We start from the raw sequence: 17500 nt of genomic DNA, 5'->3' as shown, positions 1-17500 counted from the left end.
TTACTATAGAGTGTTTGTTCAGTAACAGTGCTAAATAGCTCTATATTGTAATAGTAATCATTACTATAGAGTGTTTGTTCAGTAACAGTGTTAAATAGCTCTATATTGTGTTAGTAATCATTACTATAGAGTGTTTGTTCAGTAACAGTGTTAAATAGCTCTATATTGTGATAGTAATCATTACTATAGAGTGTTTGTTCAGTAACAGTGTTAAATAGCTCTATATTGTGATAGTAATCATTACTATAGAGTGTTTGTTCAGTAACAGTGTTAAATAGCTCTATATTGTGATAGTAATCATTACTATAGAGTGTTTGTTCAGTAACAGTGCTAAATAGCTCTATATTGTAATAGTAATCATTACTATAGAGTGTTTGTTCAGTAACAGTGTTAAATAGCTCTATATTGTGATAGTAATCATTACTATAGAGTGTTTGTTCAGTAACAGTGTTAAATAGCTCTATATTGTGATAGTAATCATTACTATAGAGTGTTTGTTCAGTAACAGTGTTAAATAGCTCTATATTGTGTTAGTAATCATTACTATAGAGTGTGTGCTCAGTAACAGTGTTAAATAGCTCTATATTGTGATATAATCATTACTATAGAGTGTTTGTTCAGTAACAGGAGTCTCCATGTCTCTCCTGCTCTTTAATAAACGGAAATACATTTTCAGGTGAGTTGCTAATTTCAGCCAATGAGGGGAGAGTGCCCATTGTTCAGCTTAAATGTTATAGTGTTCCAGTTCCAATGTTGTTCAACTGCTTTATGTCATCACTTCCAATTTCACTTGTTTATCCTGTATGAGTTCTCTCTCCTGATTGGATCAAATTAGTATCCCAACCTGAACTAAAGAGCTAGAGAGACAGGGAGACCCCTGTTACTGAACAAACACTCTACAGCAATGAGTACTTCTGTATCAGAATACAAACCATTATTATTAACAAAAACAATACTTACAACACACTTGGCTAAATTGAGACATACAGTAAGTGATATTAAAAGACACACATTAATATATTATTATTATTATAATTATTATTAATAATAATAATAATAATGATAATAACAATAATAATAATAATAATAATAATACATAAAAAGGTACATACATACATACATACATACATTAATTATCTTCACTAATTAGTGTGTAATTATGTTGGCTTACATTCAGGTCAGAGGACGTGACCAAGCAGCGACTGGAGGGGCGTGGCTTAATGGTGGCCACCTTCATGTCGACGGTGGCGTTCTTCAGGGCGGGGGTCATCTCGTCCACTTTATCTGTGAGGTACACAAACCAGGACCACATGTGACTGACCGCCGCCAGGCAGAGGTCATTACAGAGGTCATTACAGAGGTCATTACACTGCCAGGATGGAGCTCTCACAGAGACAATGCAAGCCAATCGTTCTCAGTGACCGTGCACCGTAAAAAAAACCCCCATCTAAGTGTGAATTTACCTCAGCTTTGAGGTAAATTAAAGGCCTATTATGCAACTGTGCCCTGTGTTTACATAGCAAAACTATAACAATAAAAATGCCAGTCGTTTCCCTGTATACCAGCAGTTATCTAACCTGACTCCGCCAGATGGGGGCGGTATTGAGTTTCACATGTTCACAACACAGCCTCCATCTGGGCTCACTCAGAGAGTAGGGCTACACCGCACCGCTGAGTGTGCCAACCAATCAGCGGCTGCTGGGGGCGGGATCTTGGCGAGACCGGATGTGACGACATCGAGAAGCGTTAATTGCGTTGTAGTTCTTTCACCATTCATCATGGTTGAATAGTATACAAAAGAACTACTGCTGGCGCAGCTACTATACGTCATGTAGACACGTCAATATGATTGGTTGATAGACGGTGATAGACAGATGGTCCCATCCAATCACCTGCCAAGTAGCTTGAAAAAAAGGGACCGCCCCTTCATGGATTGTGCCACCGAGGTCCAAGATGGAAGTAGCCTGTGAAACAAATGTGACGCAAGCTTCTTCCATCTGGCGGAGTCAGGTTAGCAGTTCTCAGGCAGTAGTGTGGTGCTGTTTACCTGCAGAAACACTACAGTAGTGTGGTGGTGTTTACCTGCAGAAACACTACAGTAGTGTGGTGGTGTTTACCTGCAGAAACACTACAGTAGTGTGGTGGTGTTTACCTGCAGAAACACTACAGTAGTGTGGTGGTGTTTACCTGCAGAAACACTACAGTAGTGTGGTGGTGTTTACCTGCAGAAACACTACAGTAGTGTGGTGGTGTTTACCTGCAGAAACACTACAGTAGTGCCCTCTTGTTGTGTTTAGGTGTTTTGGGCCGTCTACCAAAACAAACAAAACACCAAAATACGGCAAGAGAGCAGTGTATATCTGCAGGTAAACAGCACCACACTGCTCCTAGTGGCTGATGACTGCTGGTACAGCGGGAAATGATTGGTGTTGTTATTGTTATGGTTTTGTTATCTAAACACAGAGCAAAGTTTACATACTGTGCCTTTAACACCGAGTATATTTACAGTGTGTCCTCTGTTTCCAGACTGAACTGCGGATGAAGCTGAAACAGGACTGGATAAAAAAACAAACAAACAAACAAACAAACAAGCGAGAAACACAAACGGAGGGAAAAGGTTTTATGAAATGAGCCAGGCGTGTCTTGCGGGGTCAGCCTGGGAAGCCGTGCGAACCAACTCTCGTTCAAAAACAGCCCACTCAGCGTTATCCCAATGCCAGGGGGAGGTTGCACCTTTAAATCAAATGTTTAACCCATTAAGACCGGGAACGCATCTGTGTCATTTTAGATGTCTTTGGCTATTCAGAAATCGCAGATCTACAAGTTCATAGTGCGGCACAATTATTATTTTTTTATCGTGAAAATTTGTGCAAATCTTTGAATATAATAGTTTTTTTTAAAGCCAACATTTTTAACTCAAGTCTTTGCCTCTGGGAGGTCCTTGGAACAACATATTTTGAGATGGGGGTCCGCGGCGAAATACGTATAATTTTGGGGGGTCCTTGACATGAAAGAAGTTTGAGAACCACTGATATTCTGGCAACATAGGATTTAGAGGACATTTGTAGAATTCCCCAGAAGCAATAAGATTTGAGTTACAAACGTTCGCTTTAAAAAACATATATTCAAAGATTTGCACACATTTTCACGATATAAAAAAAGAAAGAAGGAAATAGCAGATATACAAGCTCGTAGCGCGGCACTCTGTGCCGCGCTACGAGCTTGTATATCTGCTATTTTTGAATAGCCAAAGGAATCTAAAAATGACACACAGATGGCGTTCCCGGTCTTAATGGGTTAATGACCGATGATGAACACGGGACGTCTGCCAAGGCAGCAGCGCCGTCTCTATCAAAATGTGTCCTTGAAATGGAAACCTGGGGGAAAAGGCAGCAAACGGCACATTTGGGACTTTTTAACCAGACCCGTTGTTTTCAAACACCCACAAACCGCGGGACCCCGCCCGCACCCGGTCATGCACGCACATTCATGTACACGCAACGCACGCTCATGCACGCACACATGTATGCACACCATAGGCGTTTTCATCAGGGCGGGGGGGGGGGGGATTATTTGAGCTCTTAGCACACCTAGTGACTGCACCTTTCAACTGAACAGAAGATAATACATGTGAGCGCTATAAACTTATTATTATTATTAACCAGGACATGTTAGTGTTTTACAGACCCGGGAAACCAAGCTTAGAACCCGGGTCAGTGCTATCCTCCCTCAGCCTCATGTTCCCTCAGTTCCCTAGAGTTGGGGTTGGGATTAGAGTTGGGAGTTATTGTTGGGGTTAGGGTTGGATTTTATAAGGTTTTTAAGGTGGTTGTGGTTCGTGCCGTTCACACTAATCACGATAAATTTAACCATAACTATAAATATGTCATTTAAAAACACTGAAGCACCTATAACCTCTACTAAAATCTGTGTGCAGAGAATCTGATAAGGGAATCCTATAAGATTATCCAGTAGTGTGAGATGTTACCAGATTTCAAGATTTTGAAAATCCTTATGTGTGAGACCAGCTTTGGGTCTAGTGTTATAGGAATGTGGTTGGGGTTAGGGTTAGGGGTCTAGTGTTATAGGAATGTGGTTGGGGTTAGGGGTCTAGTGTTATAGGAATGTGGTTGGGGTTAGGGTTAGGGGTCTAGTGTTATAGGAATGTGGTTGGGGTTAGGGTAAGGGGTCTAGTGATATAGGAATGTGGTTGGGGTTAGGGTAAGGGGTCTAGTGATATAGGAATGTGGTTGGGGTTAGGGTTAGGGGTCTAGTGTTATAGGAATGTGGTTGGGGTTAGGGTTAGGGGTCTAGTGTTATAGGAATGTGGTTGGGGTTAGGGTTAGGGGTCTAGTGTTATAGGAATGTGGTTGGGGTTAGGGTAAGGGGTCTAGTGATATAGGAATGTGGTTGGGGTTAGGGTTAGGGGTCTAGTGTTATAGGAATGTGGTTGGGGTTAGGGTTAGGGGTCTAGTGTTATAGGAATGTGGTTGGGGTTAGAGTTAGGGGTCTAGTGTTATAGGAATGTGGTTGGGGTTAGGGTTAGGGGTCTAGTGTTATAGGAATGTGGTTGGGGTTAGGGTTAGGGGTCTAGTGTTATAGGAATGTGGTTGGGGTTAAGGTTAGGGGTCTAGTGTTATAGGAATGTGGTTGGGGTTAGGGTTAGGGGTCTAGTGTTATAGGAATGTGGTTGGGGTTAGGGTTAGGGGTCTAGTGTTATAGGAATGTGGTTGGGGTTAGGGTTAGGGGTCTAGTGTTATAGGAATGTGGTTGGGAGATAAGAGGTGTCTGCCCGACAGTATATGCATCGTGGCCCTCTGGAGTGAGTGTGGAAATATAGTGACCCTCTGCATCATCACAGTTGCATCACCCCTGGGTTAGGGGTCTAGTGTTATAGGGGCTTATGGGTTAATAGGGTTTAGAGAAAACCTATAGGGCTGAGGGAACATACGGCGGCGTGCACCACCCTCCCCTCGAAAACGGCGACGATCCCAGATAAAGCGGGACTTTTGTCCACCGCATTCTAGTGTTCTGACCTCCCTAAACTACTGTAGGTCTGTCCTAAACTACTGTAGGTCTGTCCTAAACTACTGTAGGTCTGTCCTAAACTACTGTAGGTCTGTCCTAAACTACTGTAGGTCTGTCCTAAACTACTGTAGGTCTGTCCTAAACTACTGTAGGTCTGTCTGTCCTAAACTACTGTAGGTCTGTCCTAAACTACTGTAGGTCTGTCCTAAACTACTGTAGGTCTGTCCTAAACTACTGTAGGTCTGTCCTAAACTACTGTAGGTCTGTCCTAAACTACTGTAGGTCTGTCCTAAACTACTGTAGGTCTGTCCTAAACTACTGTAGGTCTGTCCTAAACTACTGTAGGTCTGTCCTAAACTACTGTAGGTCTGTCCTAAACTACTGTAGGTCTGTCCTAAACTACTGTAAGTCTGTCCTAAACTACTGTAGGTCTGTCCTAAACTACTGTAGGTCTGTCCTAAACTACTGTAGGTCTGTCCTAAACTACTGTAGGTCTGTCCCTAAACTACTGTAGGTCTGTCCCTAAACTACTGTAGGTCTGTCCCTAAACTACTGTAGGTCTGTCCCTAAACTACTGTAGGTCTGTCCCTAAACTACTGTAGGTCTGTCCCTAAACTACTGTAGCTCTGTCCCTAAACTACTGTAGGTCTGTCCTAAACTACTGTAGGTCTGTCCTAAACTACTGTAGGTCTGTCCCTAAACTACTGTAGGTCTGTCCTAAACTACTGTAGGTCTGTCCTAAACTACTGTAGGTCTGTCCTAAACTACTGTAGGTCTATCCCTAAACTACTGTAGGTCTGTCCTAAACTACTGTAGGTCTGTCCTAAACTACTGTAGGTCTGTCCTAAACTACTGTAGGTCTGTCCTAAACTACTGTAGGTCTATCCCTAAACTACTGTAGGTCTGTCCTAAACTACTGTAGGTCTGTCCTAAACTACTGTAGGTCTGTCCTAAACTACCCCTAAACTACTGTAGGTCTGTCCTAAACTACTGTAGGTCTGTCCCTAAACTACTGTAGGTCTGTCCCTAAACTACTGTAGGTCTGTCCTAAACTACTGTAGGTCTGTCCTAAACTACTGTAGGTATGTCCTAAACTACTGTAGGTCTGTCCCTAAACTACTGTAGGTCTGTCCTAAACTACTGTAGGTCTGTCCTAAACTACTGTAGGTCTGTCCCTAAACTACTGTAGGTCTGTCCCTAAACTACTGTAGGTCTGTCCCTAAACTACTGTAGGTCTGTCCTAAACTACTGTAGGTCTGTCCCTAAACTACTGTAGGTCTGTCCCTAAACTACTGTAGGTCTGTCCTAAACTACTGTAGGTCTGCCCTAAACTACTGTAGGTCTGCCCTAAACTACTGTAGGTCTGTCCTAAACTACTGTAGGTCTGTCCCTAAACTACTGTAGGTCTGTCCTAAACTACTGTAGGTCTGTCCTAAACTACTGTAGGTCTGTCCTAAACTACTGTAGGTCTGTCCTAAACTACTGTAGGTCTGTCCTAAACTACTGTAGGTCTGCCCTAAACTACTGTAGGTCTGTCCTAAACTACTGTAGGTCTGTCCCTAAACTACTGTAGGTCTGTCCTAAACTACTGTAGGTCTGTCCTAAACTTCTGTAGGTCTGTCCCTAAACTACTGTAGGTCTGTCCCTAAACTACTGTAGGTCTGTCCTAAACTACTGTAGGTCTGTCCTAAACTACTGTAGGTCTGTCCTAAACTACTGTAGGTCTGTCCCTAAACTACTGTAGGTCTGTCCTAAACTACTGTAGGTCTGTCCCTAAACTACTGTAGGTCTGTCCTAAACTACTGTAGGTCTGTCCTAAACTACTGTAGGTCTGTCCTAAACTACTGTAGGTCTGTCCTAAACTACTGTAGGTCTGTCCCTAAACTACTGTAGGTCTGTCCCTAAACTACTGTAGGTCTGTCCTAAACTACTGTAGGTCTGTCCCTAAACTACTGTAGGTCTGTCCCTAAACTACTGTAGGTCTGTCCCTAAACTACTGTAGGTCTGTCCCTAAACTACTGTAGGTCTGTCCTAAACTACTGTAGGTCTGTCCTAAACTACTGTAGGTCTGTCCTTAAACTACTGTAGGTCTGTCCTAAACTACTGTAGGTCTGTCCTAAACTACTGTAGGTCTGTCCCTAAACTACTGTAGGTCTGTCCCTAAACTACTGTAGGTCTGTCCCTAAACTACTGTAGGTCTGTCCTAAACTACTGTAGGTCTGTCCCTAAACTACTGTAGGTCTGTCCCTAAACTACTGTAGGTCTGTCCCTAAACTACTGTAGGTCTGTCCCTAAACTACTGTAGGTCTGTCCCTAAACTACTGTAGGTCTGTCCTAAACTACTGTAGGTCTGTCCCTAAACTACTGTAGGTCTGTCCTAAACTACTGTAGGTCTGTCCTAAACTACTGTAGGTCTGTCCCTAAACTACTGTAGGTCTGTCCCTAAACTACTGTAGGTCTGTCCTAAACTACTGTAGGTCTGTCCCTAAACTACTTTAGGTCTGTCCTAAACTACTGTAGGTCTGTCCTAAACTACTGTAGGTCTGTCCTAAACTACTGTAGGTCTGTCCTAAACTACTGTAGGTCTGTCCCTAAACTACTGTAGGTCTGTCCTAAACTACTGTAGGTCTGTCCTAAACTACTGTAGGTCTGTCCCTAAACTACTGTAGGTCTGTCCTAAACTACTGTAGGTCTGTCCTAAACTACTGTAGGTCTGTCCTAAACTACTGTAGGTCTGTCCTAAACTACTGTAGGTCTGTCCCTAAACTACTGTAGGTCTGTCCTAAACTACTGTAGGTCTGTCCTAAACTACTGTAGGTCTGTCCCTAAACTACTGTAGGTCTGTCCCTAAACTACTGTAGGTCTGTCCTAAACTACTGTAGGTCTGTCCCTAAACTACTGTAGGTCTGCCCTAAACTACTGTAGGTCTGTCCTAAACTACTGTAGGTCTGTCCTAAACTACTGTAGGTCTGTCCTAAACTACTGTAGGTCTGTCCTAAACTACTGTAGGTCTGTCCCTAAACTACTGTAGGTCTGCCCTAAACTACTGTAGGTCTGTCCTAAACTACTGTAGGTCTGTCCTAAACTACTGTAGGTCTGCCCTAAACTACTGTAGGTCTGTCCTAAACTACTGTAGGTCTGTCCTAAACTACTGTAGGTCTGTCCCTAAACTACTGTAGGTCTGTCCTAAACTACTGTAGGTCTGTCCTAAACTACTGTAGGTCTGTCCTAAACTACTGTATGTCTGTCCTAAACTACTGTAGGTCTGTCCTAAACTACTGTATGTCTGTCCCTAAACTACTGTAGGTCTGTCCTAAACTACTGTAGGTCTGTCCTAAACTACTGTAGGTCTGTCCTAAACTATGTAGGTCTGTCCTAAACTACTGTAGGTATGTCCTAAACTACTGTAGGTCTGTCCTAAACTACTGTATGTCTGTCCTAAACTACTGTAGGTCTGTCCTAAACTATGTAGGTCTGTCCTAAACTACTGTAGGTATGTCCTAAACTACTGTATGTCTGTCTGTCCAGAGAGAGAGAGAGTCCATGCAGAATACCATTACTTAGAGTCACTTGGAAAACAATCCTCTTCTTCTGACCATCTACACACACAGGAGGGGGGTTGGGGGGGGGTCACAAGAGGGGAGGAGAGGAACATCATTGACCTTGACCACAACTGTGACCAGGGTTGCCAGATCTGCTTATCATAATTTCCCCGCAAGATTTTATTTGAAAATAGTCGCTTCTTTTGGGCTGGTTTTCCTAGACCTGGTTGCTTGTTTCTCTCACAGAATCTGGCAACACTGACTGTGACACACACGTTTGTATTGCTAGACTCGTGAGGACGTCAACATTTCAGGACGTTATGAATGCCACTGTCATAGGTTTTTGCCATTTTTAACCATAACCACGAGACCGAAAATAGCAGATCTGCAAGCTCGAGCTTGCAGATCTGCTATTTCCGGTGCACAACACTGGCGCACAAACACAACACTGCCGTAACTCCACCCCTGAACCCTAAACCTAAGCTCTAAATGCCTAACGCTCACGTGTCCTGGATCTTTGACTAATTACAAACCATAAAGGTTTTAGGGGTGTGTCCACTGTCCACAGAGAACACCTTTTGAGCTGGCAGCTCTACCATGCATTTATTTGGTAAAGCATTTCTCTGGTAAAGCATTTATCTGGTAAAGCATTTATCTGGTAAAGCATTTATCTGGTAAAGCATTTATCTGGTAAAGCATTTCTCTGGTAAAGCATTTATCTGGTAAAGCATTTATCTGGTAAAGCATTTATCTGGTAAAGCATTTCTCTGGTAAAGCATTTCTCTGGTAAAGCATTTATCTGGTAAAGCATTTATCTGGTAAAGCATTTATCTGGTAAAGCATTTCTATGGTAAAGCATTTCTCTGGTAAAGCATTTCTCTGGTAAAGCATTTATCTGGTAAAGCATTTCTCTGGTAAAGCATTTATCTGGTAAAGCATTTCTATGGTAAAGCATTTGTATGGTAAAGCATTTCTCTGGTAAAGCATTTCTCTGGTAAAGCATTTCTATGGTAAAGCATTTCTCTGGTAAAGCATTTATCTGGTAAAGCATTTCTCTGGTAAAGCATTTCTCTGGTAAAGCATTTCTCTGGTAAAGCATTTCTCTGGTAAAGCATTTCTCTGGTAAAGCATTTCTATGGTAAAGCATTTCTCTGGTAAAGCATTTGTATGGTAAAGCATTTCTCTGGTAAAGCATTTCTCTGGTAAAGCATTTCTATGGTAAAGCATTTCTCTGGTAAAGCATTTCTATGGTAAAGCATTTATTTGGTAAAGCACGCACTAGCGGTGCGCTCTTCTTCACTATGGACATGATATCCACACTGTGTGTGAGCGCTATGGATATGATAATATCCAAAGCGCTTCTCAGCTCAAAAGGCGTTCTCTGTGGACACACACAACCCCTAAGAAGACCCTAAGATGTTTTTTTTAAACCATAAAAGAACCATTTCTCACTTGTGAGGAGCAGGATATCGATTCCTCACATTCAAATATAGTATACGCACACACACACACACAAACAAACACACACACACACACACACACACACACACACACACACACACACACACACACACACACACACACACACACACACACACACACACACACACACACACACACACACACACACACACACACAGTAAATTGTTCTTTCTCTGCTACAGTATTTGTCTCCCTGTTCAAATTCTACTGCAGCACATTAGACAACATGCAGCATGGTTGTCGTGGCAACCTGGCTGTGAATGAAAGTTTTTTTTTTCCTGGAATAAAGCCACACACACACACACACACACACACACACACACACACACACACACACACACACACACACACACACACACACACACACACACACACACACACACACACACACACACACACACACACACACACACACACACACACAGGCCTGCATGTGCTTAAGTACAGGCACTAAGAAAAAGCAATAATACCATTTGAGGTCATAAAGGATTAGATTACATTGTTATAAAACATTGTTTATAGTAACGCATGTACGTGTGTGTACAATTCCCATATATATATATATAGATATATGTATATGCGCACGCGCGCGCGCACACACGCACACGCACACGCACACGCACACACACACACTTTAAATACATACGTACATAACACACAAGAAAACTGAATAATGATCTGGGTGATGACACATGTTCTATGGACTTATGGCTACCGTTTCCACTGTACATGTGGATACATACATAAACTGTATCATACATACATAAACTGTATCATACATACATAAACTGTATCATACACATAAACTGTATCATACATACATAAACTGTATCATACACATAAACTGTATCATACATACATAAACTGTATCATACACATAAACTGTATCATACATACATAAACTGTATCATACATACATAAACTGTATCATACATACATACAACTAAACCAAACACTTCACACCGTCTGTCAGGTCAACCAAACCTTTAAAGGGAAAGTTCACCCAAAAAAAATCTTTTTTTCCATGGATTAGTCACCCCATGAGACTTTTTTGTCTCATTCCTAAGACAATAACTTAATGACCAGCCGACCGGTAGGCAGCGGTTCTGGTAGGAGACACAAAGGAGACTCTTTGCGTCTCCTACCGGAACCGCTGCCGGTCAGCAAATTATCCATGAATTCAAGTCTCCATGGGGTGACTAATGGATAGGGAAAAAAAAGTCATTTTGGAGGTGAACTATCCCTTTAACCACTTCATGTTAATTTCTATCATGTTAAAGTTCACTGAGTCACTGACGGCCTCAGACAGACAGACAGACAGACAGACAGACAGACAGCAGGTTGTGATGGAACACTTTCAGCCAAACATGCAACATCATCGTCTGTGTCATTCATACACAATAAATACCTTGTCCTCAGAAACACATCGTTCCATCAATCGCAGTGGTGTAAAGTAACTAAGTACATTTACTCAAGTACTGTACTGTACTTACTAAAGTACAATTTTGAGGTATTTTTACTTTACTGGAGTATTTCCAGTTTTCAATACTTTTACTCCACTACAATTATTTGAAAACTTTAGCTACTAGTTACATTTCAGATATAAATTATTATATTATAAAACACACATTAACCACCTTATCCCTATTTCATACATAGGCTATTTGAAAAAAGTAGATCTACAAGCTCACAACGCGCCGCGATGCGGCGCGTTGTGAGCTTGTAGATCGTTTTTTTCCAACATTTTAGTACTTTTACTTTTGGTACTTTAAGTATATTCTGATGCCAATACTTGTGTACTTTTACTCAAGTAACATTTTGAACACAGGCCTTTTACTTGTAACAGATTACTTCTACATTGTGCTTGAGGTATTGATTCTTCTAAGTAAAACATTTCAGTACTTTTTCCACCAATGCTTTTCAGAACGTCCATGTTTGAAAACAATATTAAAATCTAACAAAATAACATGAATGTAACAAAATAACATGAATGTAGCAAAATAACATGAATGTAACAAAATAACATGAATGTAGCAAAATAACATGAATGTAACAAAATAACATGAATGTAACAAAATAACATGAATGTAACAAAATACCATGAATAAATAAAACAATAAAACAATAAACAATAAAACAACAGATCTTAATGCTGATCACTGGACCTGGACCTGGATGAAGGACGCACACAGTGACTTACAGTGTGTGATTAAATATACCGTATCGTCGCTGTTGGGCCGAAAACCTCGTAAGTCCAAAACTTTTTGTACTTTTGTGTGACGCTGTGGTATTGATTTAGTTTGGCATACATTTACAAAAAAAAACACAAAACGTTAAAACATGGAGATACAAGGTTTCTGCTCGACAGCAACGATAAAAATGATTGTCGCTGTTGGTCCAAAACCCTTTTTATCACTATAATGTTTTTATAAAACTGTGTAAATAGTCACAATAGACACTAAACAATAGCATTGTAGATGTGCTACTTTCACAAACCTTTGTGCAACACTCTTGTACGATGAAATAGGGCATTGATTCAGAAAAAGAAAATACATAGAGATACGAGGTTTCTTCCCCACAGTGACGTTATGTGACATACAGTACAGTACGTGACGTACAGTATTTATCGGACATGTTGGATATAGAATGAAAACATGCCTGATAACTTACCACCTTTCTTTTTCCTTAGTGTGGCTTATAGGAGCAACAGGAGAAAGAATGTCTGAGACTTCAGAAAGAATCAAAATGGCCGCTCTCTCTCTCTCTCTCTCTCTCTCTCTCTGTCTCTCTCTCTCTCTCTCTCTCTCTCTCTCATATGATGAGTGAAGTTTGTGACACGTTTGGTTTTTAACCATATGAACCCTAGAGTCCCTATTCTGGGTCTACCGAACATTCGGCGAAAATGGCAGATCTAGAAGCTCAGCACTGCACTGTGAGCTTGTAGAATGGCTATTTCTGTCGAAGACATGTGGTGTAGAGGGAATAAAAAAATCCTAGGGGGCCTAGTATGGACCCATGGTGGACTCCGGTCAACACAGTTATTTTCTCCATTCTAAATCCCATTGACGTTTTTTAACACAAGAACTGTGTTCCAAAAATAAAACAAAAAAAGAGGTCTGTGATTTTACTCATAAAGGATATGAAGAATCAACAGATGGTGAAAAGGTACAGATTCATCCAAAGAGTTAGAAAAAGAGCCCACGAGTTGACTACAATTCTCAGGTTTAAAAACGACCTTAACGACTACATCTCCCATTCAATCGGGATCACGGCGCTACCGTCCCGCATCATCGGCGTCACGTCGCATTGCACTGGATTTCTTCCCTTTCTTTTCCTTCTGTCTGTAGGAGAGTTAACCTGACTCCGCCAAATGGAAGAAGCTTGCGACACACATTTTGTTTCACAGCCTACTTCCATCTGAGACTCCTCCTACTTCCATCTGAGACTCCTCCTACTTCCATCTGAGACTCCGGTAGCAGAATCCATGCAAGACGGCGTTTCATTTTTTCAAGCTACTTGGCAGGTGATTGGATGATCCCGCCCCAAGCAGCCGCTGATTGGTTCGTACATGCAGCGACCGGGTAGCTCTACTCCCTGAGTGATCCCAGATGCAGGGTGTATTGTGAAACTCAATACCGCCCCCACTAGGGGTGGGACGATATATCGATATCGCAATATATCGCGATACTTCCTCCAGCGATACATAATCGATATACTGCCGAAAAATATCGATATTACATTTTTTACAGGTTCTTTTGTGATACGTTTTTTTCCAACTCTGTATTTGTGTAATGATGATTTTGAACTGTTTGGTGCTATTTTATGTGTTTATGAATTGAATACAAGGACTATCGTGATATATCGTTGGTGAAATTTCATGCAACATATTGTGATATCGCAAAATATCGAATATCGTGATATTATTGTTATCGAGGGCCTAATATCGCCACAGATATCGTATCGTGAGATACCCATATCGTCCCACCCCTCGCCCCCACCTGGCTGAGGTTATAGGAGAGAGAGTAGTGTTGTCAGTAAACAGACTGAATAACAATACGCAAAAGACACTAAGGGCCCTATTTTCGGCGGTGCCTTACCCATTATCCCTAAACCCCTAACCCCCTAACCCTTACCCATTATCCCTAAACTTCTTTGCCATTTTTTACAAATTTTAAAAACATTTTCAAATAGTTCAAATAGCCGATCTACAAGCTCACAACGTGTCGATGTAGATCGGCTAGTTGAAGCCGATCTAGGATCTATTTAACACATTGTGTGCCAGAGGTTTATTAAAATAGGGTACATCTAGTGCCAGCATATCTTCCATCCACTTACGTTGATATGTTTCGTGCTGTAGAAGCCCCGACGTGGAAGTGCATGTAAACAAAGCGTGCGTGCGAGACGGCGGAGGGTCCCGACTAACGCCTGGAACAATAATATTTCTAACGCGACCCTCCATTGCAGAGTGATCGCCGATCGAAAACGTCTCACTTCCACCACGTTAAAAAGAAATGGAGATATTAAGCTTTTAGTCAAGGAGTTAACATTGGAGCGGCCGACCGGAAGGATTTTTGACATGGATCCACATCCGGCCTCTCCTTCTCAGAGACTCCTTGGATGATCCCAAAGTTTCGTTAGAGCGCCCCACGTGGGAAAAATATATTTAAAAAAAATGGGCCATAAACAGTCCGGACCGTTTATGGCACTCAATGTGTTAAAATATAGCAGGTCTACAAGCTCATAGCGCTATGAGCTTGTAGATCTGTTATTTTTGAATAGACAAAGTATAAAATAATGGTTACACAGATGCGTTCCCGGTTTTAATGGGTTAAAATGAAGAAAATAACTCTGTGACCCACAAGTGACGTCAGGACTCCTGCGCCCGACAGGGTTCAAGTGGTTAATATGTAGAGAAACCATCTAAATAAAAGCATTATATACTGTTTGTACATTCCTGATAATCTAGCATGAGATTTACACATGAGCTATGAATCCCATACGAATGTGAGAGAATACATTATGCATAATGAGCAGTGAGTGTTAATTGAACGTGCACTGTCAGAGTTAAATGAACACTGTCAGAGTTAAATTAACACTCAGGATTATTGCTGCGTATGAATAAAGGAGAGCATGAACACTGTATATTATGATGTAAATCCCAGTGAGCAGTATAAACCTTTCATGCACGTGTGAAAACTCAAACTGCACATAAATGGCAACATGGAGCAAAATTAAGCCAAAGCTGATATTAATTACGGGTCAAGATTTCGCTGCAAAGCAAGAGAATTATGGATTCTCTGAATTCTCTGTATAGTGCCAGGGTAAAGCTCCTTGTTTGGTTCTAACGTGGTCCTTTGTACTCAATTCATCACCGTGACAGAAAATACATCACATATCAGCAACAACACTAAACGTCGTGTCCGAGGTGAGTTCCTCGACGATGTGCACGCTGCAGAGATTTGACCCGGCATTTAGTCCTGTGGACGTTGTTGAGCGCCGGGGCTGGGATCTCTGTCGTTGTGGTCAGTGATCAGGCCTGTCTGTTGCTGTCATGTGGTCAGTAAACCTGACCACTGACCACTAGCTGTCCTCGCAGAGGTCTTCAACAGGGGGTCCGCGAGCCCTAGGGGGTCCGCGGAGGTACTGCAGGGGGTCCGCGAAATAGTTGTTTGATAAAAAAAAAAAAACTTTTTAAAAACGTTTTGTTAATTTTTTTCCCAAAAATGTCAATATGTCTTAAACATAACATGACATATTTTAATAGCTTAGTATTGAATGCACAATAACATGGTATGTTTATACATATTTTGTAGAGGAAGAAAAGGTCTTTTGCACACCTACTGAGACAACCTGTGGGTAGGAGCAGGCTCCAGGCAACCATTTGTTCATGTTTATACATATAAAACACAATTTTATACATAAATATACGATATATGTGGTGGCCTACCCCCTACCCTACGAGGTAGGGGGTCCCTGCTCCATCACCCCATCAGTTTGGGGGTCCCTGGCCTGAAAAGGTTGAAGACCCCTGCTCTAGAGCGTGCCAGAAACCCTGAAGGTGGAGTCAACAAGTGTCATTTGGTAGCGGCGGACATCTTTGGGGGGTATAAACCAGGTTGACTTAACATCGACCGAAACAAGTATGTCTGCAGCTACTATGCCACGCCCCCCCGTGGTGACGAGACGTTGGCACGCACTATAGGTGAACAGGCTCAGGACCGTCACTCAAACCAGACGTTTCAAACAGAAATATTGTACTTTTGGCTACATTTCTAGGGAGGGACTCTTGGGACTAGGGATGGGTATTGGCAACAATCTCACGATACGATACGTATCACGATACTTGGGTCACGATACGATTATATTGCGATACGCATCACGATACTTGGGTCGTATCACGATATTGCGATATATTGCGATATATTGCGATATATTGCGATATATTGCGATATATACATATATCACAACTACATATTGTTTATATATACACTACATATTGTTTAGCTGCAGATCTGTGATAGGTTCTTTGAATGTTTTTCATAAAGCCTGTATCTGAAAAAGCATATTATTTTTTTATCGCGATATCGATACTGGAGTATCGATACAGTATCGCGAAATAAAATATCGCGATATATCGTGATATCGATGATATTGCCCATCCCTACTTGGGACCCAAACTTACAAAAAAAAATGATTATGAAATATCCATTTGAATGAACCGCTAGTGGAAAACAACCGATGTACAAGCTCACACTGTGTGCTACTGTATCGGCTGTTTTTAGTTGTAAAAGATGTCCTGATCTTGGCAGCCCTAGAGAGCACGCACGCGCACTGCGCACGAACTGCGCACGAGCGTGTGCACACGCACACAAACAAAAGGATGTTTTGGACATGGACGTCATCTTTATGCCTGGACGGCTCCTCGTTTCCACGGCGATATCCCCCTCCCCCCTCCCTCTCCCATCATGACATCACAGATGACACAGATGGGGAACTTTGTTTTATTTATGACAGCCAAGGCAAAGCCAGAATGAATCTGTTTGATGACAACAGATAGATATATAGATATATATTAAAATGCATCAGTTTCCTCACATCGTTGCTGTCAGGCAGAAACCTCATATCTCCATATTTCAACTCCTCCCCCCGTAAATGAATAGCTTACATCATGATGCTACAGTGTCACGAAAAGTAGCAAAAATATCAGATCTACAAGCTCAGACGTGACGCGTTGGAGCTTGCAGATCTGATATTTTTTGCTATTATTGCATTTTAAAATGTGTTATAATAACCATTGATCCAATGACACGTATTAACAGGAACTTGGGACTAAAATAGTCTAAAAATAGTCTCAATTGGACATACAAGGTTTTCCGCCGGCAACAATGACTTGGATCAGAACGAATGACGTCAGAGCCTGCTACTCACCTTTATCCACTATCAACAGA

The 17500-nt window shown here is 41.6% G+C and overlaps 1 protein-coding gene across 1 annotated transcript in view; it reads right to left on the bottom strand.

Moving 5' to 3' along the window:
• LOC308082111 (SH3 and multiple ankyrin repeat domains protein 2-like) overlaps nt 1–17500 on the bottom strand; it is a 163292-nt gene that overhangs the window by 33907 nt on the left and 111885 nt on the right. Inside the window, 1 exon segment of the mRNA XM_080423731.1 lies at nt 1172–1284. Within this exon segment, the coding sequence (XP_080279857.1) occupies nt 1172–1284 (113 nt within the window).

This window comes from Gymnoscopelus braueri (assembly GCF_963280865.1).
Source record: "Gymnoscopelus braueri genome assembly, chromosome: 1".
Taxonomy (NCBI): Eukaryota; Metazoa; Chordata; class Actinopteri; order Myctophiformes; family Myctophidae; genus Gymnoscopelus; species Gymnoscopelus braueri.
This window is presented reverse-complemented; position numbering and strand designations above follow the sequence as displayed.